Source organism: Nerophis lumbriciformis, linkage group LG09, assembly GCF_033978685.3.
Source record: "Nerophis lumbriciformis linkage group LG09, RoL_Nlum_v2.1, whole genome shotgun sequence".
In the NCBI taxonomy this organism is placed as follows: domain Eukaryota; kingdom Metazoa; phylum Chordata; class Actinopteri; order Syngnathiformes; family Syngnathidae; genus Nerophis; species Nerophis lumbriciformis.
In genome coordinates, this window is record NC_084556.2 from 16,836,676 (window position 1) to 16,862,121 (window position 25,446).

The following is a 25,446-nucleotide window of genomic DNA, read 5'->3' on the forward strand; positions in this document are numbered from 1 at the left end:
AGTCCAAAATCCGGAGGGAAGTCGAGTCGCACTGCTCGATCACTGTATTCGGAGGGAACACTGCGGGAAACACAAAGGATATAAGACACGGGAGCAGGTACGAGGAGGGAAGCCAGAGACGGGATGCTTTCTACACAGAGTGAACTACGTTCCGGCATTGGATCTTCGGGTCCGCTGGTCTTTATGCCGTCTGTCCTCATCAGACCCAGGTGTGCAGTTTGCTGATTGCCTGCAGCCGTGCAGGCACGTGGCCGCGATGCGGGAAGAGCGAGCAGGGGCGTGTCCGAGGAGCGCTCCTAGCGGAGCTGCCGGCAGCAGATGGCATGAGGGATTGCGCTTGCGCCATGACAATATCGAGTCTATTGACAGATATAAGTTCAAACTATACACTGGAGGATGCATGTGCATGTACAAGTCAGTCTGCCCAACAGCGGACAGAGAAAAAGAAGGAGCTTATTGACTACAGCGTCAGACTACAAGGGCGGACTCGCGCAAAGCACTTTGGATAAATTTATACCATTTATGGAGATATCCGGTGACATCACACTTGGAAAAAAAATTCTAAATTGGGCCATTTCCAAATGGCTTGTTTAGAGGAAGTATGAAGGAAGGCAAGATTGTTTTTTAAATATCTTCGCCATGCCTGCAAGGTTTGATTGCAAATGAAATGCACAAAAATAGGTACCAATAGGTAAGAACAGTTGGCTTTAAATAATAGGTCCCATTTAAAGGGGAACTGCGCTATTTTTGGTAATTTTGCCCAACATCCACAATCCTTACGTGAGCATGGACGTAATTTGGGAGGGCACATGTCCCTTGCACTTTTTCATAAAGCAGATTTTGTCTTGTGCACTTTTTACCATTCAAAGATAACCTCATGCTATTGAATGGAGACAAGTCAAACACTAGTGCCAGGCGGAAAACGGCTGCTCAGACTGAAGCTTGTCCTTTTTTCTGGGCCTGGGTTTAGTTGTCCACCACATGGCGGTATGAATCACGAACAATTAAGAAGAAAAACAAATTCCAAACAAGAGGAGTCATAATAACATTTTGAAAAACCAAAATACAGGTATTTTTTCATTCTGTAAAAAATGTTTTTCCAAAAATAAATGAATGAACTATTTGTGTCCCATTCCCCTTCCCCCATCATCCAATCTGTCATGTGCACCTCCATCACTGGCTGATTTGAATTTCCTTGCGTGTCCCTCGACTTCTGAAATAGGGATTTAAGTATTTTTGCTTGGTATTTTTGTTTAGTGCTCAAGTTGATTGAAACATTTGAGCAAAAAGTAAAATAAAAATATAAATCCAAAATGTTTTTAAGGACTTTAAAAGACTTATGTGTCCCGTTTGGCTTTGGGGTATTGTCCAGTAACTGCGAGTGTATCGTAAACCCGTCAAATATTTGACATTGAAAATTTTAAAATGATTTAATTGAACAAAAGCATTTGACACAACTAATCACAATATCTTAATAAACAAATTAGAAGGGTATGGAATCAGAGGGTTGGTCTTGAACTGGGTAAGAAGCTACTTGACCAACAGGAAGCAATATGTGAAGATAGGAAAACAAACGTATACAGAGCTGAAAATATATTGTGGCGTACCTCAGGGATCAATACTGGGACCAAAATTGTTCAATCTTTATATAAACAACATTTGTAAAGTTACAAAGGACTTAAAGTTAGTATTATTTTTAGATGATTCAACTGCGTTTTGTTCAGGAGAGAACACACAGAAGCTAATACAAATAATAACATAAGAAATTAACAAATTAAAAAGATGGTGTGACAAAAATAATGCTATTCGGTAACAGTACAAGGGAAAGTCAAACACAAATACAAATAGACGGAGTACACGTTGAAAGGGTAAAAGAAAACGCATTTTTGGGTGTAATAATAGATGATAAAATGCAGCGGAAACCTCATTTAAAAAATATACAACATAAAGTAGCAAGAAACATGTCAATAATGAATAAAGCAAAACATGTTCTGGACCCAAAATCACTTCATATTCTCTACTGTTCACTAGTATTACCATATCTGAGTGAACTTCATTCACTAACTGTGTTATAAAAAAAGATCAATTAGAATAATACATACATCCATTCATTTTCTACCGCTTGTCCCTTTTTGGGGTCGCGGTGGGTGCTGGAGCCTATCTCAGTTGCATTCGGGCGGAAGGCAGGGTACACCCTGGACAAGTCGCCACCTCATCGCAGGGCCAACACAGATAGACAGACAACATTCACACTCACATTCACACACAATGTTGGATATAGAGAACATACAAACCCTTTATTTATTGAATCAAAAATATACAAATTTAACGTTTTGGTGCATTTGAAAACAACTAAAATGATGTACAAAGCAAACTATAACCTGCCGCCCAAGAATGTACAACAATTCTTCACAACAAAAAAGGAGAATTATAACCTCAGAGGAACTTCTAATTGAAAATATTTGTATGCACGAACACTTAAAACCTTTAGCATACCTATATGAGGAATTAAATTATGGAATGGATAAGGCAAATAAATGAACCAAAGCACCAATATGATTCAGTTTAAGAAACTGTTCAAACTATAAGTGTTCACAAAGTAGAACAATTATTATGAACATCTTGAACTTTTTTTTTTAGATAATAATTATTTATGTATTTAATATTTGTTTACTTACTTATGGTACATTATTTATTATCTATTCACTGTTTTGTTACAAACAGAGAACAAAGAAGTGGGATAAAATTGCTATCATATGAAAAGGGGGTAGTATTAAATAAACTCTGCTTCTTCCTACTCCTTTTCGGGCGTGCTGTATTGAAACAATTGACAATATGTGATGCATTACATTGTATTGTATGCATGTTCGAAATAAACTGAAACTGAATTTTTAAAAAATCAACAAAACAAAATTCAGGGCCAAATTACAGCAACATTTCTCTAAAAGGTTATTGCAGCTGTAACTTCCATGGAACAATTGAGGTGTCACTGAAATTGGGTCTTGCCCAGAGTACTTTCTCATCTACAAAACCACCACTGTGCACAAGGGATGTTCTTACACTCTGTGAGTGTTTTTACAAAAAGTGCTGTGCATGATCTCTAACCACAAACAATAGAGGAAATGCATGTTCCAAACCAACAAACCAGAGAGATGACTATAACCCCTTTCACTATGAAGTCAAACACTTGCTGCAATTTGATTTCAAATGGGGCGACATGCTGCTGAATGCCTTTTAAAAGGCAGGACAAAATGTTAAAAATGTGTTTGAGGTGATTGCAAATAAATGCATTAAGATATGGTTTGCTGTGAATAAGTTATCCTTAAATACTGGCAAAACTAACTTAATGACTTTTGTGTCGTGGGACAATCGTGGATATTTCATTTTATGTTGAAGGAAGTGAGATTCAAAGAACAATATAGATTAGTGCTGCTCAAATAAGCATAGACATGCCACACACACACACACACACACACACACACACACACACCCTGTTAACCACGCTATACTGTTGGATAAGCTCAGAGCAATCGGATTTGACAAAACCTCATCGAGCTGGATGCAATCTTACTTGGAGGGGAGGGAACAGGTGGTAGAGGTGAACGGCACTGTGTCCCCCCCACCCCTCTCAGTGAGCTGTAGAGTCCCCCAAGGCAGTGTATTGGGGCCTTTACTGTTCCTAATATACATAAACGACTTGTTATTAGCATGCGACTGTGAATTGTTCCTGTTTGCGGATGACTCGGCCTTGCTGGTATCAGACAAGGACAAGTCACAGGTGGAGAAAATCCTCAGTGCTGAACTCTGTAGATCTTGCACCTGGCTCGCTGACAACAAGCTATCCATACACTTGGGTAAAACGGAATCCATCCTGTTTGGGTCCCACATCAACCTTAAGAAAGTCAATGACTTCACTATAAAAGTGGGTGACATTGCTATCACCAGGAAAGATGAGGTCACCTACCTAGGTTCCATTCTAGAGGCTAATTTTTCCTGTGATAAAATGGCAACCAAGGTAATCAAAAAGGTCAACCAACGAACGAGATTTCTCTATAGAATCTCCTCTCTGGTCAACAAAAGCACCATGAGGATTCTAGCGGGAACTCTCGTTCAACCCTTTTTCTATTACGCATGCACCTCCTGGTACCCTAGCACCTCCAAAACCCTCAAATCTAAACTCCAAACATCCCAGAACAAGCTAGTCAGATTACTTCTAGACCTCCACCCCAGATCACACCTCACTCCTACCCACTTCTCCAAAGTGGGCTGGCTCAGGGTGGAGGACAGAGTAAAGCAACTTGCACTGAGCCTAGTCTATAAAATCTGCTACACCTCCCTGATACCGAAGTACATGTCAAACTACTTCCTTAACGTAAATGACCGCCATAACCACAACACCAGGGGGAGCTCCACTAAGCACGTTAAACCCAGATTCCGATCTAACAAAGGTCTTAACTCATTCTCTTTCTATGCCACATCAATGTGGAATGCGCTCCCAACAGGTATAAAAGAAAGGGCATCTCTATCCTCCTTCAAAACCGCACTAAAAGTACACCTCCAGGCAACTTCAACCCTAAACTAACACCCTCCCCGGATGGTAAATAATCAAATGTAAACAATCAAATGCAGATACTTTTTCTTATACCTTCTGATCTCTCTCTCTCTCTCTCTCTATGTCCACTACTTGCTGTACATATCCTACCAAGTCAGACCTAAACTGTTCCAATATCCATTTCTCTGTTCTCAATTGTTGATGACTGATGATACCAACCAAACCTAACCCCCCCCACACACACACACCCACCCACCCACCCCGAATTGTAAGTAATGTAAATAATTCAATGTATACACCCTGATGATTATCTTGTGTGATGACTGTATTATGATGACTGTATTATGATGATAGTATATATCTGTATCATGAATCAATTTAAGTGGACCCCGACTTAAACAAGTTGAAAAACGTATTCGGGTGTTACCATTCAGTGGTCAATTGTACGGAATATGTACTTCACTGTGCAACCTACTAATAAAAGTCTCAATCAATCAAAACACACACACACACACACACACACACACACACACACACACACACACACACACACACACACACACACACACACACACACACACACACACTGTCTCTACCATGCCAGCATGCTAACATTTAAGTGCTAGCTTTTTGAGCTAATTATCTTACCGTTCACCCTAGAGTCATATAGCTTGGTATGTGACAGCTGTTAACTGTAAGTGTGCTAACTTTAGCATGCTAGCACGCTAACTTTTTTTGCGATTTTTACGCTTTTTTTTTTTCCGATTACGCAGCCATACACCTTACAGTCATACAACTTGATATTTACAACATGCTAACTGTGTGCATGTTTACGTTAACATGGTAGCTCTTTGAGAAAATTTTGAAACCGTTTACCCTACAATCATATAACTTGGTATGTGACCCTTTTTAACTGTTAGCGTGCTAACTTTTTTAGTTATTTAGTTATTTTGACACTTTTTACTCTAATTCCCCAGCCATACACCTTAGAGTCGTATAACTTGGTATGTGACACAAGTTAAGTGTTAGCATGCTAACATTAGCATGCTAACTTTTTGGGCTAGTTTTGCAACCATTTATCATATAACTTGGTATGTGACATTTTTGACCTGTTAGCATGCAAACGATAGCATGCTAGCAAGCTAACTTAAGCTTGCTAACTTTTTCATCTACCGGGTAATTTTACACTTTTTGTTCTATTCCCGCAGCCACACACCTTTGAGTCATATAACTTTGTATATGAAACATGCTGACTGTTATCACGCCATCGTTAGCACACATGCTAAGTGTTAGCATTTTTATGTAAACATGCTACTGTTTTAGGCTAGCTCTGTGGCTCATTTTGTACAGTTACACCCAAAACTCACGCATTCAGACACTCGGCACCATCTAATAAGTACGGCGGCTTCCGGCGACCCCCGTCCAGAGGTCCAGGGCACAGATAGCAGGCCCATCAAAATTTCCGTGGGAATTTTCTCGTTTGTCTATAAAATTGTTATAACTATACATCTGCGTAACATTGTAAGCTTATTAACATTAAAGTAAACAACACGCCGGTCTTTCCTTGTCCCCCACCGTGGTTATAAAAAAAGTACCAATGATTGTCACACACACACGAGGTGTGGTGAGATTATCCTCTGCATTTGACCCATCACCCTCACCCCCTGGGAGGTGAGGGAGCAGTGAGCAGCAGCGGTGGCCACGCCCGGGAATCATTTTTGGTGATTTAACCCCCAATTCCAACCCTTAATACTGTGAAGCCAAGTGCTATACACGCTTCATCATATTCTGGTACGGCAAAAAAAGCATGTTCCCCAAGGTCACACATCGCACCGCGCCCCACTATTTGAGAAGGACTGAAATAGATTACATTTTTGGGTGTTATGATTGATGAAATTTATCATGGAAGCCACATATAAATTATACAAAGGTTAAAACATCTCAAACTTGTGCTATGTTTTATAATAGATACAGGGAACCTACAATCCTCACATTTAAACAGTTAAACTAAGTTATTCATAATGAATTGATTAAATACAATATTGTAAAAATTATATATGAAGCACATAGAAAAATTCTACCAAACAACATTCAAAACAGATTTATAAAAAGAGAAAGTAATTATAACCTAAAATAAACTGTGATGTTTAAACAGTGAAGCTTTAGAACAATAACAATGGAAGGGTGCATTTCAACAAGGGGTGTTAGTTTCACAGTGGAACAAACTTGTTTAAGTCGGGGTCCACTTGTCTTGTTTGGGTTTTGGGGTTTATTTCCTGGTTAGCGTTTTGTTTTGGTTCCACTTCCCTGCTGCACCTGGGCGCTGGCGGGAGATGAATGTTCCAACCTGCCACCAGTGCTAATCAAAGAGCTTTATAAGCCAGCCTCACAAGTGTTTCATTGCTAACTGTTTGTGTGGCATGTCTATGCTTATGTATTTTTGCCTTGCTAAGTTGCACAGCTTTCCCTGTGCTTCCCGTGCGCTTCCCTGCTGCACTGTTCCTTTGTGTTGTTGATAATTAAAAGACATTCTTACCCGCACTTTGTCTCCAGTCTCCGCATCTTGAGGTCACAACTACCGCTGCAATGCCAAGACGTAACAGAAATATGGCTTTTAAGAGTCATTTGTGTTGGATAGCTAATGTTATGACGGGTGGGGCGGTATAGCTCGGTTGGTAGAGTGGTCATGCCAGCAACCGCGGGGTTCCAGGTTCGATCCCCGCTTCCATCCTAGTCACTGCTGTTGTGTCCTTGGGCAAGACACTTTACCCACCTGCTCCCAGTGCCACCCACACTGGTTTAAATGTAACTTAGCTATTGGGTTTCACTATGTAAAAGTGCTTTGAGTCACTAGAGAAAAGCGCTATATAAATATAATTCACTTCACTTGTAAGTTTGTATTTCTTTCTGCTCCTTTCTCATTCATAAATTATCTTAATGTTGTTTTTGTTTTTTTATGTAAAATTGACTGAATAAAATAAAAGTAAATGGAAATGGAAAATGGACCTGAAGGCTGAGGGGGATATGGGGCCCTCCCAAACCTCAACACGCCCCGGACATACCCCCCCCCCAAAAAAATGTTTGTTCATGAATAAATCTCCAGGCACATGCACAGCGGAGGCCAGTCCACTTCAAGAACAGTGCTGGCGATCTCTGAGACTGCCTGTATTTTCAGCTCAGTGGTCAGCACGCTCGCCTATCACCCCGGCGACCTTGGTTCGCCGCTCAAAAAAGTAGCCGTTTTTTTTTCTTCCACAATGGCTACACGAAGCAGAGCTTGTCTGTATATGACAGCCATGAACACCAATCATTGCATTCCACCGTCAAAATAGGTGGCCCCTGATCAGGTGGGGGCCCCTGGGCTCCAGCCTGTGCATTAGGCGGCCCTGCACATGAGACACTCTCACCATCTGACAGGAAGAAAGTGCAAATACTTTAATGCAGTGGTCGCCAACCTTTTTTGCAACACAGACCGGTTTAATGTCGGCATTATTTTCAGGGACCGATTTTCCACTTGTGCCAGATAAATACAGCAAGAATAACGGGCATGAAAAATACAACTCACTATAACGCTGAATTAGTGGGAGCCATGGGCTTGTTTCTTTGCAATGAGATGCAGATGGAAATCAGCCTTTGGTTACAATCTGTCACTTTTATATTTGATATCTTCATTAATGTGCATTGTATCATGTCACAAAGTTAGAACAAATGGCAACTTCCTATGAGGAGTTTTATTGTACGTCTATAAACAAGCTCATTGGTGTGTCTAGTGCACAGGAGTCAAACTCAAGGCCCGCGGGCCAGATCTGGCCCTCCACGTCATTTTATATGGTCCGCAAAAGCCTGGAATTAATATGTGTCAATAAAATACCTTATATTTTCTTTCTTTACCTTCTTATTTTCTTACTAAAGGTATTCGGGTTTTTTTTCTAGTGTGACAGGGGAAAAAAATAGTGTCCAATATTGCAACAAATATTATATTATCTAACTTTGTAGGTCAAAATCCAAATAAATACTTAAATATCTGCTTAACTTATGATTTCGAAGCAAGTTATCCATCAAATTCGACACTATGAAAATGACCAATAGATTGTACTGTAAAATTTAGGTGTCAGGACTTGGTCCTGGGTGTTTGCTTTTCCGGGATGCAGCGGAAAGTTGGCACGGGCGAGACGGGAATGAAGGTACATGATTTATTATTATCAAAAAAAGGAATAAATGAAAGCGCGCACAGTGGCGGAGAATAAACTATAAAACCAAAAGACTATAGCAAAAAAGTACAAACAAAAAACACGCACAATGGCGGAGAACAAACTATGAAACCAAAAAGACTATAAATATGGAACAAAAACTTACTTGGCTTGGACCAAAGTAGTTGCTTGAGGAATTGACATGAAAAGAAGTATCAGGCATGAACAGAGCATAAATGTGTTGAGGTCGTCAGGACGAACAACAGAAAATGAATGAACTTAAATACTATGGACATGATTAGTGAAAGCAGGTGCGTGACTCAAAACGTGAAACAGGTGCGTGACGTGACAGGTGAAACCTAATGGTTGCTATGGTGACCAGACAAGGAAGTGAAAAGACAGAAACTAAACAAAACATGACTTAAAACAAAACATGATAATACAGACATGACATTAGGGAGTTTTTTACAGCATATTACTGTAAGTTGAAAAACAAACGACCAATGTTTTTTTTTTTACAGTAAAATTCTGTCAACTGAGCTGTCAGTTTTTTTTTACTGTAAAATCCACGGTTGATGACTTTATGGTACCACATTTTATTATGGTAAAAAACTGGCAGCTGAGTTGCCAAAATAAAATTAAACAGCGCTACTGTATTTCTATTTACAGTAATATGTTGTAAAAGTAATAATAATTTGTTTTTAAATCCACCATATATTTTACAGTAAAAGTCTGGCATCTAAGCTGGCATTTTTTTCCTGTAAAGAACAGTGGTAAAATCCAAATAATTTTTTTTGTGACACTCAATGAAAACGAGTTTGACACCCCTGGTTAGTGGGACAGGCTAAAGTTAAGTCGGAGAAAATGCAGTCCTTTATATAAGTTTCTCCGCGGGCCGGTAGCAAATGCTTCATGGACCGGTGGTTGGGGACCACATTTTATGCAAATAATAATAAATGGTTGTGGAGGTTGCCCTCCCGTGGGTCCTTCGGGACCACCCAGCATCACCATAAGAGCCGGATCAGGGTTACAAGACAGGTTTATTTTAATAGTTCAGCCGCTTGCTTTCCAGCAATTGTCCTTTGTCCGTGTCAGGCACGCTCTCACTCCCGCTCCAACTACCTCTCCTCCCGGCTGATGCTAATAAAGGGCGACAGGTGATTAGATGACAAGGCCCACCTGGCCTGTCTTCGAGGCCGGTCCTGGCAACACCGTTCCGCTGCAGGCCCGCAGGCCACGCCTCCCTCCACAATGGTATACTTACTGTAGAGGTCACTGAATCCTATGTTTTGCGGTTTTGTAATTATTATTTGTTGTCTTTAAAAAAACATTTCTTGAGGTTTGTATATAAGACCACCTTAACCTATATTGAAATTAAAATATGAATTAACTTCAACATAAACATCACCAACTGTCAACAAAAACATACAGTAACAGCAACAACTGATTAAACTATAAGCCTGTGAACCCCATATGCTGCCCTAAACTGGGTGGGGCCCCTGGGCTTCAGTCGAGGAAAGCTTAAGGCTGCCTTGTTTGTATATATCATGCCGGTGGATGTTGGCAAACTTACATTACATTCTGTGTGTGTGTGGAAGGCTAGCGTTCTCGCCTCCACCCACAGAGACAAAGGTAGTGGATGACTGACAAGAAGCTTCCCTCCATTTCTTTCATTCAATAGACAGCTCAAAAATAATTGTTTTGCCTGTATTCAACTTTTTTACTATTAAAAGGTGTTTTTCTGTTTACAGATATAAAACAGTAGATATAGTTATGAATTAAAAACACACAGTACTTCAATAATAGAAATTTTTAGGACATTAACAACAAATATAATTTGTTACATTTGATATTTTTTGTATTATCAATTAAATTATACAGGTTATACAAAAAAATGGTTTTAAGTTTTGCACACACCTCATTTATTGACATGAAGTTGTTTAATCTTTTGACTGGTGTATATATAGAATATTGAATTATTTGTTTGTGTTGGGTCTACACAAAAAATACATTCAATGATCATTTTTAATAGCTTGTGATGCTCCATCTTTCCTGGATCCCTGAATTGCATTAGAAAATGGATGGATGGATAAATAAAAAAAGACATCTTCAAGGAAATTAAATGGAACATTTATATTTCCTTTGCATGATGACTGTGTTAGATGTCGTATGGCTCATAGTCATATGTTTGATGACTGATCACCTAAGCGTGACACAATCAGTGACGTTTGTGTTAAGCACAGCCTTGAGTGTAACGTGATGATCCGTCAGTAGTTAGTAAAAATAAGAATAGGAAGGTAGCACTGTTGGTTCCATAAATAAAGCTGTGATATTGTATCATATGATGTAAAAATAAATAGCCAAATAAATACATCAATGTTATATGATCGCAAGACTGGTTGACCAAAAGCAAAAAAACGTTTCCAGTCTAATGGTTTGTAGAGGGCATTTTAATCTAGCATGAGTCATTTTATGGTACGGGCTTGGCACACTGAAAAAAAAAAAATACAAACATAGGCAAAGACAATGAAACAAAAGACAGTGTAACAAAAGTAACAGGAGGTAAGAGACTAATGGCAGCAAATAGTATTTGACCAATAAAAATAATTGTTACACATTGAATGGCCTGCAAAAATACAAGCACAGAAGTCATCTTGTGTCAGTTTGATGGTACATTACAGTATTTCATTTAATTCAGCAACAAGACATGATTATGGTCATTTCATTACATGACATCATGTAGACTGGCAATTCATTTTTTACATCATTCACTTCGGTAAAAGACAAGACAATATTAAGAAGAACTACTTAACTAATACTAATATGTACATCTAGAAATAACACACATATACTTTTTTTTTTACTGATTTCATGGCTGATGAATTCACAGTCTTTTGCATTTGGGGCAAAAATATTTCATATAAAGGGTCACTGAGGGAGTTTAAAAACATGGAATCTTATAGCACAATGAGGAAACGTACGGCTGGTTTCACTGCCAACCCAGCTGGGGGTGCAGGCCTGGTTGGAGGGGAAAGGGGGTTCCTGGGCCTGGGTAGTTGGTGAAAGAGTTGGGCTGAGGAGCGAAGCCTTCCAAAGCAGACGTGGGATGAGCCTGGGACATACAGAGCTTTTAGCAAACTTAAAGAGTAGTGTGTGTGTGTGTGTGTGTGTGTGTGTGTGTACCTGCAGCAGACCAGGTTGCATTGTTGGATTGTGTAGACCACCGAGAGCAGCAGGGGAGGCAGAAGGAGAGAAGCCGGGGACGCCCGTAAAGGACAGCAACCCGGGGAACCCGCCGCCTGCCGGAGGCTGGAGGCCACTGCTCAACCTGGAATAAACACACATACTTGCAGTGTACTCCAGTGCTACACAGTGGGAACATACACACATTTTTTTATACACACAAAGTGTTTAGAAAAATCCCAGGACTGTAGGAAGGTGAGGGACAACATCCACAGGACTAGCTCAACTAGCGCGTCTACAAAAAGACCCTGTGGCATTTGCGTCATTCAGTGGGCGAAGAAGCGAGAGTTGCGGCAGGGTTACTATGGTTCGATGTATTTTATTTTTCTTCTCCCCAGCTCAAGGAGGTCATCAAGAGGACTCCTTTTTGAAGACGTGGACGACATTAAAATGGTTGGGGGATTTCGGGGAAACACGGCTGTGTATTTCATGAAGGTGTGGCTTGAAATAGTTTGATTCAAAGTCCACATGCTGCAATCAGAGCAGAGTGCACTAAGTAGCAGATATACGGTAGGTGTGCTTTTTTTTACAGCAATTTTCCATACTGGAAAAACAATCTTAAGGTAGTTGACCGAACAGTCACTGTTTCCATGACAAGTTTAGTTGTATCATAAAGCTATTGGCTTAAGGACAATAAAGTTTTTTTTTCCACTTTCCAATGATTTCACAACACTAATTAGGGAATGATGTGAACATTTCAGATCACAATTATCGTGACCAAAATGATCACGGTTATCATTACTGTAGTAATGTTGAATGCGCTGAAAAAGTAGACACACTGTTAATAAAAAAAAGCACTATTTTGCATGTTTTAGGTGGCGACTTGTCCAGGGTGTACGCCGCCTTCTGCCCCTGAAAGGGACAAGCAGTAGAAAATGGATGGATGGATGTTTCTTATGCTTCACTGATGGTGTTTTAGTCTTAGTATTTAATCTGTATAAATGGCTAAGACGTTGTTGTTTTAAATATTGGTTTTTACTGTAGCACTTTAAGATTTATTTAAAATAAAAGTGGGTCACAAATAAAATAGTTTATCATTTATTACTTCTGGCAGGCATTGTGCCATCCGCACCGTAAAGACACCTTTGTCTCTTATTCGTTGGAGTATAAAACAATCACTCCAAGAGAGCACAGCTTGTAGCTTCAATGTGCACAATTGAATAGCTTAGTTAGCTCAGGCAGCAATGTGTTGAGATTGGGGTATGTCGTTTCTTTATGGGGCAAAAAGTTCATGTTAATTGTGGGCAGTGGGTGTTCATTCGTTGACAGCTGAGTCAGCTTGAGCTGGCCAAATAATAATCCCCACCCATTGACCCCTTGCAAGTGTTTACAAACACGTCATTAATAAGACATATGGACTAACCTTAAAAGCTTAGTATTTAAGGTCGCGAGCGAGCGTCAGTCAGTCCTCGAGTTTATCAAAGTGCATTCATCAATCACTGTTTTTCGGGAAAAAAATTCTTTAAACTGGTAATACCAACCGTCGTGAGTTTTACCGCGGTTATCATTAATTCTGTTTATCGTTACATCCCAAACACAAATACGTGTCCCTGGAGCCTGCTCTATCTGTAAATCTCACATCTCTTTCATAATTTAATTCATCTGTAATATTGTACATATGGTAATTGGGATTTGTTATATATTGTATATATTATATAGAAATACAATATAATATGTCAGTATATATTATATACTGTATATATAATATGTACTGTAAATATTACATATATGTTATATTATATATTGCTACTATGGTACATTTTTGGTCTACTGTATGCCTTTGTTTTCGCCCTCTTTTTGTGCCCTTGTGTGCATTAGCCTTTCCATCCTTTGTAACTGAGCTACTGTGTGGAACAATTTCTCTTGTGGATCATTAAAGTTTGTCTAAGTTGAAGTTCAGGGTTTTCATTACATCATGAAGAGAAAAAAACAAACATGACACCGCCTCTGACTTGCCTCTTCTAGATAAGCCCAAACGGTGTATACGCACAGCATTTCACAGACAATGCTTTGAAAAAACAGGCTTTGCTGCACATCTTAAAAGTAAAACCTGAAAGTCAGCCCACTATCCATCAGACATGGGAGCTGTAACTTTTATCATTTTACTTCAATAAATAGGCCAACCTGGCATTATGTTGCTTTTAAGATGTGACTAGTTTTAGCAGTGCATCGCACACAGCTACACTAGTGCTGCTAACTATGGTGTACTCCTGTTTCACTCACTAACGTTACATTGTTTAATGTGATATGTGGCATCTATTATGTTGGGGTGCAGAGTTACAGAGTATATGTAAACAGGGGATACAGTGCACAATACTTGGTTCTTGGAATGGAGACTCACACTCTGTTAAAGACAGGGTGGATAAAAACAGCTCATTAGGGACCCTTCTTGTGCAAAACCAACTTTTTTTTACCTATTGGTACCTGCTTGTGTGTATTTGGGATCCTCATAAGTCCCGAAAATTTTAAATTAAACCAGGGAGGCATGGCAGAGATATTCATAAAATAATCTTGCCTTCCTTTATACTTCCTACAAACTCAATTTTCTCTATCCTCTTGTTGTGGGACAGACTGGCTCATACATGCACATGCATCCTCCGCTGTTGCCATTTCTAATACAAAGTAGCGTATAGTTCAAAAGTATTATCTGTCAGTATACTTGATATGGAAGCGCTAATTACTAAAACATGGCTGGCAGGGACAAGACGCAGTCGAAGTGGACGCGCATAAATATGAAGTAAAGTGAATTATATTGAAATAGCGATTTTCTCTACTGACTCAAAGTGCTTTTACATAGTGAAACCCAATATCTAAGTTACATTTAAACCAGTGTGGGTGGCACTGGGAGCAGGTGGGTAAAGTGTCTTGCCCAAGGACACAACGGCAGTGACTCGGATGGCGGAAGCGGGGATAGAACCTGGAACCCTCAAGTTGCTGGCACGGCCACTCTACCAACCGAGCTATACCGCCCACAAAATGACACATCCTAAAGAGACAGTCAGAAAGCGGCTTGTAGAAGGTCTCTAAAACATAATCTATGTAGACCACAAGGAAGTGTTTTAAATGTAGGAAGGAAAATCATAATATGACAAATTTAAAGCTATAGGCCCTCAAAACTGTGTGTTCATGGTAGGGCTTACTAAACTCCCTTTTAAATTGTCTGAGCTCCAGCATCAAGGCTAGATTTCAGACAACACAATTCAAACATACTTTTGTTGCAACTCATACATTTTCAAAATGATAGAAAAATATTATAGCTAGGGATGTGGCCCTAAATCTGTATCGGGCGATTTTAATTTTCATGATTTTTAATCTCCATTACAGCAAATAAGATACTAATAAATGCAGTCTAAGTATTATTATCAAGTATTAGGACTGCGTTAAACATGTTACACATTAAGACCAAGCAGGAGCAGGCATGCTCATTAAGATAGCTAGCTGTAAAGCTAGCTTGAAACAACACCAAGAATAAAGAGCTTAGTAAAGTTTGAGAAGTTTAGAAGGAACCATGCTACAGCAGAAAGCAAGCAGATAATAACAGGAAATTGACAAATAGATTTAATAAAAAGAGTCTAGAGAGACAGGATAATATAAATGTGGGTGTGTCAGCACTGCCAAACCCATGTAGGGAGGGTAGATCCATAAATTGCTGGTGTCGACACTAAGGGTAATATCAGGATATGATTTATACCTGAGTTATAAGGTATATTAAATTATATATTTTTCTATGATTTTATTTGTTTAAATATGATTTTGTTCATGTTTAACTATTCAGGGAATACGTCCTTGAACAGAGGAGAAGTCAGAGGGCAAAAATTATTTTAATGCGTAAAAGATAATAGTTTTTGATTGTGTTTAGCTGTTGTGTATTATCAACTTTGTTTGGACGATAATTTTGTATGTAATAATAGATGAATAATAAAATATTAGCCGGCCAGAGTGCACGAGACAGGAACAAACTTAATAAACTGATTGAGAGAGCTGACTACATCCTAGGGGCTGCCCACTAGACAATATTGAGGAGGTGGCTGACAGAAGAATGCTGACAAAGTTGACATCCATAATATCCAATCGCCCTTACCCCATGCACGGCACTTTGGAGGACCTGAGTAGCTCCTTCAGCATTAGACTGTTACATCCATAGTGCAAGAAAGAGCACTACCGCAGGTCCTTTCTATCCACAGCCATAAGACTTAAGCACGCACTTATGTGATTACTGTGACCTTTTTTTGGTGTGCATTACAGCTTTTAGTGTTTTTTGTTTTTATTTAAATATTTTATCTATACACATAAGTGCACAATATGTAGCATTTATTTAAAAAATGTTGTCTTTCATTATGTTTGACTTCTGTTACTGTGCGTAAAAACCTGCACCGCAACAATGTCATTTCCCCATTGTGGGATAAATAAAAGTCTATCCTATCCTTACACTAAACTATGAAGTTAAGTATAGGGTCACAAACAATGGGCCTGCGGACTGCTAGTTTGAGACCGCTCCTGTATATGGTACCTTCAATTATCAGTAGAAAATATTCTGACATACCCAGGCTGGAAATTGGAGCTGAAGGCGGAAGCAAAACCAGGTAAAACCGGTGATGCGGCTGCTGCTGCCGCGGCGGCCGCCTGCAGTGGTGCCACAGACGCAACAGATGACGGCGCCGCTCCTGGTAGTCCTATGAAAGAAGGCAACACTGGGCTCCCTGCACCGTGGCCTCCTGAAACACCCAAACCTGGGTAAGCAGCAGGGCTTGGACCAGGCGGCAGGCCTGGGAATATAGCGGCAGCGGACGTGAGGCCTAAGCCGAAAGCAGAGGTTGCATTAGGTGCCGCACCGGGAGCCAGGCCGGGGTAGATGGAAGCTGACGGGGGGTTAGAGACGTTGGTCGAAGGTGGCATAGCGGATATTGATGAGGGGATGGAGCTCGGAGGAAGGGAGGAAGACAGAGCGGGGTAAGGGGACAGGCCAGGATAGTGAGGTGCTCCTGGGCTGGCTGACAATGCCTGGAGGCCGGTGATGGCAACAGGACTGGGGAGGGAGACTTGAGAGCCTGAGGGATGTACCAGCCCTAAAGAACGTGCTAAGGCAGCCTGCGCCGATCCAGGTACCACCAGAGGGCTCACAGATGGCGTTCCAGAACGAGACGTCCCTTTGAAAGCAGAAGGCACGGGGCTGTTACTGCCACTGCCTCCACCTCCTGTGTGTCTGCTGAGAGCCGCACGGTGCTGCTGCTGCTGTTCAGGCGTAAGGACTCCACGTGGGCCACCGGCAGCCTGAGTCTGGGCAGAATGGGCATGGAAGGGTTTGGGGCTAGGGCCTGGGGTGGAACAACTTGGAATACCTGGGGTGGTAGACGGCGTTCCATTGGGGGTGTAGCTACGAATCACAGAGCCAGAGGGTTTACCTGCTTGTGGGGTTATGCTATGAAAGGGAGTTATTGCCTGATGGTCGGTAGACTGGGAGAAAGCTCTCTGCTGAGTGGATCCCATGGAGTTCATCTGAGACAGGACATCAGAACCGCTGCGGGAGGTGGAAGGGGTGCCTGGTCGGGAAACAGACCGGAACGGGGACGAAGGGACGCCCCCGGCACCAGGAACAGGAGTTCCACAAGGGGTTCCTGAGGGCGTATGGGCTTTGGTGACGGAGGATGGTGTGGCGTGGCCGGTGGGGGTCTGAGGACCTGATCTGATGACGGATGGAGATGGTGCCGGGGACGAAGAGTGGGCATTGGTGTTGTGAGAGGGCACCATGCCAGGGAAAACAGGTGTGATGGGAGTTGTGGGAGGTGGCTGGGCGGGGGAAGCCTGGGGTTGGAGGGGGGTGGACGGTGTAGATCCGTGAGGAATTAGCAGCGGCCCACTGTTGACACCTGGCGTAGTGTTCTGGTGGTTGCCTGGTTTGGTATAGCCTGGCGGTGGGAAGACATCAGGAAGACTGTCATTCTTTTGTCGCCAGACATGATCACACTTGGTAAGTTTAACAACAAGAAAAAGAGAAAGTAGGTGGACTAGCCAGAGAGCTGCCCCACGTGCAACTTTACCTTTGAGGGATTTGTCTTACGATCTTATAGTTTGCTTTATCAGTCTTTGTTGATATTTAGAAGGCCAATGAAAATTGATTGTGTTTGTGTGTCCGACTACGTGACTCCCTCAAAGGCCCTAAATTTCAAGTGAGCAATCAAAGTGATGCAAGTTTCATTTCCCTTCATGAGCTGCAAGCACCAATAAGAGGACCGGTTATAGCATTAGTCTGAAACTATTTGCAGATTAAGCGACCCAAAGACCCATTGCTCACTTCAATTCAATTAGTATCAACACTGACTGACCAGAAAACATCACAGCAGTGCAATTACCATATTTCTTCAAATAGTGGTGCTGCACTTTAAATAGTAGTCCTCCATTTTTCCACTTGAATGCTTTATTTAACTTTATTATGATTACACAAAAACAAGGGACATTGTTTAGGTCTTAAATGTACCAAAAGTTGTAATTTTCTGGTCATTCAGTGCACCTGAAGGTAAAAAAAAAAAAAAAAAAAAAAAAAAAAAAAAAAGGAGCTTAATTTGCATTGTTAAAAACGCAGAAGCGCAAGTAAGCAGCATGCCAACTTCTTAGTCAGCAAGCGTCTGGAGATTTCCATTTGCTCACACACAGTTGCATCTATGTGGAACCATACCTGCTACTTTGTGGGTTGAGCGGTAGGGAGGAGGGGCCACATTGGCCGTTATGACCCCACCCACTGAAACAAGGCCTGCGTTGTTGTACGCACCTGAGTAGCAGTTGCAAATATTGTCAATATCCACCATGGTCTCACTCACACACACTCGCATACAGTACATTTCAGAACAGGGGTCGGTAACCCGAGCCTCCATGGTAGATTTTACTTTAGCACCTGAAATGTGCATTAATTTTGCGACTTATTTTAAGGCAGTGAACGTGCGTCCATGCTGAGTTCTGACTGGTGAGAAAAGCGAGAAAAAAGTAGGAGGTACTGTCGAGCTGTGTGCGGAGACATGAGAGATAGTAGGCTTCTTGGACCTCTGCAGTAAGCTAAGCTGTGCGTTTAAAAAAAGAATGTAAAGTTAAAACACACTTTCAAAACAAGCACTTCCTGCACACTGCAGTGCTAAAATCACCAGCGATCACTCATTGAGAAATTAGCCATTTTATTCTTATCAATGACAGAGCAGGAAGGGGCTAGGAATGCACGTGGAGTATAAATTGTATATGAAGCACCCTGTCATTCATTAATTGATTAATTAATTAGCATGTGCATATTCATGCAAAATGAGGCCCCAAATGGGGCCGATCACAGCGTGTGATCTGTGTTTAGGGGAGGCAACCCTGAACATGCTACAGAACAGCACCAATCGCTGGCATTCGTACACATTATGCAGTTCTTCTGTATGTTGTAACAGATAAAGTAAAAAAATAAAAATAAAATAAAAACTCAAACATTACTAAACTGCGTTATGTTTTGCGGATCTAGACTACCACTATTTTTCTTTAGCGTAAGATGGGGCAATATGGCTTTTTTGACAATGTAGGTTGCCGACTCCTGTTCTAGAACTATACTGTCTTAAACCTGTATTTTTTTGAAAAAATTCTGTTGTGTTCCAATACACGTCTTCGGGTGTTTCTTACTTGGCGCAATTGTAGCGTGAGGTCTGCAGGGGGGGATGGGGTACGGCACAGGGCGATGTGGGTTGTACCTTGAAGGAAACTGGAAGAGAAAACACCAAAATGAAGCAGCTGAAGGCTGAAACATTAGACAGGCGACAATTGATCACCATCCCATTTCTAATAGAGCCTTACGGGTTTGAAGGGTCCAATTATTCGGGAGGCAATCCCTTTCCCCTCCATACTGCTAGCTGGGTCATCTTTCTTCTCTCCTTCTTTTTTAACTGGGGGGATTCCCTGTGAACACGAGTAAACCACATACAGGTTGCAACTTTAACAGTCATCGAAAAAAATCCGAAACAATGATAAATGAATCACACAAGTGCATATACAGACCGGAAATGTGCCAGCCACTAGACTGGGTCTTCCTTTTGGGTATGGATTTCCTGGTATCATACCGCAGGATGAGATCATGGCTACAGGCGCCTTGCAACCAACTTTACATACCTAAAACACAACACATTAAAATATTGTCTACTGCAAATGTTTCAATTAACATCTCCATGTGATAAAGGGGAATAAGGATACAATCTGTGTCAGGACTGGACAATTAACTGAATTTGAATCACAATTTCGATTTTGGCTGGTCACAATCATGAAATTAATAAAGTAAAAAAATTACAACTAATGGGCCGCGCAACGTGCATGCAGTTTCCTGAGCTTGTAACGGTGAAACAGGTGAGAAGCGAACGAGTGAAAACAAGACCACATCTACTAGAAGTTTGGGATCTCACCATGGCTGCTTCTTTTTATTTGACACAGCGCTAACACGCCTAACAAAGAATCACTAAACTCAACAAAAAAATAAGGTCATATGATTTACGCCTAGGGATGATGCTCAAACCCGGTTTTCCCGGTTGTTCGATAAGAAAAGAAAAGTCCTCGGACTCTAATCCCTTTTTGCGAACCGGTACCCGTTATCGAGACTACTATAGTAAATAAAAAGAGTTGGTTCTTTATTCGAATTCCTGAAAACGAATCCAGTTCCGACAAGAAATGCCTCGTGAGACATCACAAGAAATGACGTCACGTAGCTCAGTCATTTGTCACGGTGGGGTGCAGCGTGCTGCAGTTCGTTCCCAGGACGCAAAACTGACGGCTCCGGACGAAAGCGTGCAGGTAGGAGATGATTTATTTCTCATAAATCATACACATTACAACAGACAGGAACGAAACAAAAGGAAAGCGTGCCGTTCGCATGAGAAGCTAAAGCAAAAACTTACTTAGCACAGGAATACTAGAAGCTAAGGTAACTTTAGCACAGGAATCATGAGCTCGAAAACCAGAATGCCAACGTAACTGTTGCAAATGCAAACAATGAAGCCACGACGAGTGACCGGAAAAGGCAGGCTTAAATAGAGTCTCTGATGAGCAACAGGTGCGCGTACAAGGCAGGTGAAAATCATAAGTAACCATGGTGACTAAAACAAACCCCCGAAATACACAAAACAACTAAGGAAGTCCAAAACTAACAAAACATAACTAAACAAAACATGATCCAACCACATCATAATACATCACAGTTTCATATCATTTCACTTTACAGTAGTAGGAAGAAGTAAAGCTTACTTAATCCTACCCCTTTCCCACTTCATAGCGTTTACAAATATATACATCATTTACTGACCTTTTTATAATAAAATATCTGTGAATTAGTATATACAACAGTTTTGTAATATGTAATTAATTAATTCAGTCATTATTAATATACTGAGATGAAGAATATCTTATTTTCAATAAGGTTGAAAGTATTTATCATAATTCTTCTTTGTACTTTGTAAGCACTATTCATTTGAACAACCTCTTAAACTGGATCATATCAGTACAATGTTTAACTTCTTTACTTAATCCATTCCATCATTTAATTCCACATCATTTTAGCTGTTTGCAATTTTACCAAATCATCGAACTTTAAAAATTGACTTAATAAATAGTGTTTATATGTTCTCTACATCCAACATTATGTATCAGTCTAATTGATCTTTTTTGTAACACGGTTAACGAATGTATCGCACATTTGTAGTTATTTCCCCACATTTCTGCACAATAACTCAGATATGGTAATACTATAGTAGCGAGCAGTAGAGAATGTGAAGTGATTTGTTAAACCAAATATTGTGTTTTTTTTTTCCATATACAACAACCTATCTGGACTCGATAAGAGAATCGATAAGGAATCGGTTCGAAAAGAGGATTCGATAATAGGCTCGAACTCGATAATTTCTTATCAAACATCATCCCTATTTACGCAAAATCACAGAATTGGCCAATAAAACGGAATCCGCTGTTAAACGCAGAATATTAGGGAAATTTACATAAGTGTGACATAAATGCTGTCATTGTAAGGATAAGGAACATTTGTTTGGTAAAATAATGTTTCCGGTACACATTTATTATGATTTGTCCGAAGAGGTATTGCACTAATAAATGTGAGAATTTTAGCATCTTTTTTAAACAAAATGTTATTAAATTTTATTTAAGACACAAAAAGCACACACTCTATCGTGGTAAAATAAGTGTAAAAGTTGAAATCGTAATTAAAAAATCTGAATTTTTTTTTTTTTAATTGCTATTGTTATTTAAATCTATTGCTACTATTATATATATATATTTTTTACCTGTTGTTTATTCGTTACGAATGTATATCCAGTTATTTTAAATTATATTTAAAGATGAGTTTTGGTGGTAAAATAAATACTCATGTTTTCAAATGAGGGAGTATCCATGTTATTAATCGTGATTTCAATATCAATCATTATATTCATGATTATTATTTTAGCCATAATCGTCCAGAGCTAAAATTTGTGCCGCCAAAAATACCTGTTCCAGGATCCTGCGAGCCCGTTTCTTCTCTGACAAATGAATGCGAAACAAATCTTCCACAGGGCGGTAATTTTGAGCATCTGAAATGTTCCTGTAAGGCCAAGAAAACAAAATGCTTACAGGGAATACAAACAAACTGAACAATTTCACACCTGAATGACCCAAAGAGGATGATATTACAGTACGCCCAGTGAATTGAGGTTTTAAAGTGCACTCACAAAGCAATCAGCTCCAAGACGATCAGTCTGTCTTTTGAAAAGGTGAAGCAATTCAGAATGTTTGCCACTTTTGTTGTGGGGATTGCGACCATTTTCTAAAAGCAGTGGGGGAAAAACATGACGACACATTATTTCATCATAATAATAATAATGGATTAGATGTATATAGCGCTTTTCTATCGACTAGACCAGTGGTTCATAACCTGGGTTCGATCGAACCCTAGGGGTTCGGTGAGTCGGCCTCAGGGGTTCGGCGGAGCCTCCGCCACGGAGGTAAAGAGACATCCGACTTATCGTGTAAATAAAAACTTCTCCCTATCAGCGTATTATGGATACCCCCAAACAATGTTCCCTCTAATTTTCCATCTGATTTGCAGGTTTTTTGATTGATTGATTGATTGATTGAAACTTTTACTAGCAGATTGCAAAGGAAGAGAATACACAGTACAGTTTACACAGCACGGTACACATTCCGTACAATTGACCACTAAATGGTAACACCCGAATAAGTTTTTCAACTTGTTTAAGTCAGTCCATCCATCCATCCATCCATCTTCTTCCGCTTATCCGAGGTCGGGTCGCGGGGGCAGCAGCCTAAGCAGGGAAGCCCAGACTTCCCTCTCCCCAGCCACTTCGTCCAGCTCTTCCTGTGAGACCCCGAGGCGTTCCCAGGCCAGCCGGGAGACATAGTCTTCCCAACGTGTCCTGGGTCTCCCCCGCGGCCTCCTACCGGTCGGACGTGCCCTAAACACCTCCCTAGGAAGGCGTTCGGGTGGCATCCTGACCAGATGCCCGAACCACCTCATCTGGCTCCTCTCGATGTGGAGGAGCAGCGGCTTTACTTTGAGCTCCCCCCGGATGACAGAGCTTCTCACCCTATCTCTAAGGGAGAGCCCCGCCACCCGGCGGAGGAAACTCATTTCGGCCGCTTGTACCCGTGATCTTGTCCTTTCGGTCATAACCCAAAGCTCATGACCATAGGTGAGGATGGGAACGTAGATCGACCGGTAAATTGAGAGCTTTGCCTTCCGGCTCAGCTCCTTCCTCACCACAATGGATCGATACAGCATCCGCATTACTGAAGACGCCGCACCGATCCGCCTGTCGATCTCACGATCCACTCTTCCCTCACTCGTGAACAAGACTCCGAGGTACTTGAACTCCTCCACTTGGGGCAAGATCTTCTCCCCAACCCGGAGATGGCACTCCACCCTTTTCCGGGCGAGAACCATGGACTCGGACTTGGAGGTGCTGATTCTCATCCCAGTCGCTTCACACTCAGCTGCGAACCGATCCAGTGAGAGCTGAAGATCCTGGCCAGATGAAGCCATCAGGACCACATCATCTGCAAAAAGCAGAGACCTAATCCTGCAGCCACCAAACCGGATCCCCTCAACGCCTTGACTACGCCTAGAAATTCTGTCCATAAAAGTTATGAACAGAATCGGTGACAAAGGGCAGCCTTGGCGGAGTCCAACCCTCACTGGAAACGTGTCCGACTTACTGCCGGCAATGTTTAAGTCAGGGTCCACGTTAATCAATTCATGGTAATGTGTGTAAGGTGTGTAATTTGTTGTGAGTTCATGCACTGTGTTGGTTTTGTTCTTTGAACAAGCTGATGTTCATGCACGGTTCATTTTGTGCACCAGTAAAAAAACATACAACTTTTTCATGAATTTGAAAAATATATATATATTTTTTTTTTTCACTAAAGAAGGGTTCGGTGAATACGCATATGAAACTGGTGGGGTTAAGAACAAGGTTAAGAACCACTGGACTAAACACTCAAGTGAAATAAATATATGTATAACTTACATGCTGAAGAGCTTTTACTGCTTTAATCTGAGGTTCTGCCCATGAGAAGTATTTCAATATGTCCATCACCTGCAGATGTTTCAGCAGACAATTTATGAATAAGTGAGGTTTGCATGTGTAACATACAATTATAAAACCGTCTTACCTGCTCACTGGAGAAATAGCCATGAACCTGCTCAATGGCTTTTAGGCGTTGATCAGTCAGGACACACTGAAACAAAGTGATACATTAAAAACCCTTATTTCACATAATTCAATCAAATCAAGCCTTACCTTCCTAATTTCATCCAAGACGATGTCAAATGACTTTTTGTCCATGATGATGGCTGAAACAAATGTTATCTTTGTCTGCAAGTGTACCACACAGGTAAGTCCACCATTCACAGTACAGCTAATACTGTGATTTGCAATAACTTCAGAATCTCAAGACGATTTAAAGTATGTCAGGCCTAAAGTTGCTGGCCAGAATGCACTACTAGTAGAAGGCATGTTCTTAATCTGTCAATAGTGTCTCTTTACAGAAATTTTCCGCGCCAAACTTTCCTGCAGTTGAACAATGACTTCCCAAAAGAAGCCACAATGCGACTGCACAGTGTATCACATCGCTAACAACAAGCTAGTTAACTTTAGCTGCCTCAATAACGATCACAATGAGTTAAATTGCGCTACAATGTCAGGGATATTGGTTTTCCTTTCAGTTCTATTGGTGCCCTTGTGAAACCCATAACCCGGGGTTGTTAAAATAATTGGATAAAAACAGGAAAAATAACAAAAACGCGACGGTTGGGTTATCCCCGATGCTAGCTGTAGTGACAGCTGGCGCTCGTAACGTCAACACTGCGAGGACCTCTCAGGAGTACCTCACAAGAACGCCAGATATATATATATATATATATATAAAAAAGAGTAATAAAATATAATTTGTGGA

General features: G+C 40.8%; 1 protein-coding gene across 2 annotated transcripts; it reads right to left on the minus strand.

Moving 5' to 3' along the window:
• Nucleotides 1–10,870: 10,870 nt before the first annotated feature.
• Nucleotides 10,871–25,360, minus strand: proser1 (proline and serine rich 1). 2 transcript variants are annotated; one of them, XM_061962486.2, is made up of 12 exons: nt 24,792–25,360; nt 24,664–24,729; nt 24,519–24,587; nt 22,704–22,798; nt 22,483–22,576; nt 19,999–20,109; nt 19,798–19,899; nt 19,627–19,705; nt 18,659–18,751; nt 16,529–17,891; nt 11,926–12,070; nt 10,871–11,854 (listed from the first exon to the last, which is right to left on the minus strand). In XM_061962486.2, exons 1-12 carry the CDS (start codon nt 24,834–24,836, stop codon nt 11,732–11,734), a joined length of 2,385 nt encoding a protein of 794 aa, XP_061818470.1. In that variant the 5' UTR covers nt 24,837–25,360; the 3' UTR covers nt 10,871–11,731. The 2 variants fall into 2 exon arrangements, with proteins under 2 accessions (XP_061818470.1, XP_061818471.1); XM_061962487.2 differs by lacking the exon at nt 18,659–18,751.
• Between the last annotated feature and the right edge of the window lie 86 nt (nt 25,361–25,446).

Excerpts from the sequence above, each read along its gene's own strand:
- proser1 (XM_061962486.2), bottom strand. The coding sequence starts at position 24,836 with ATGGACAAAAAGTCATTTGACATCGTCTTGGATGAAATTAGGAAG. Across the intron at positions 18,752-19,626 it reads TCACGCTACAATTGCGCCAA|GTGCGTACAACAACGCAGGC; the intron begins GTAAGAAACACC and ends ACTGCTACTCAG. Across the intron at positions 11,855-11,925 it reads TGCAACCTGGTCTGCTGCAG|GCTCATCCCACGTCTGCTTT; the intron begins GTACACACACAC and ends TGTATGTCCCAG.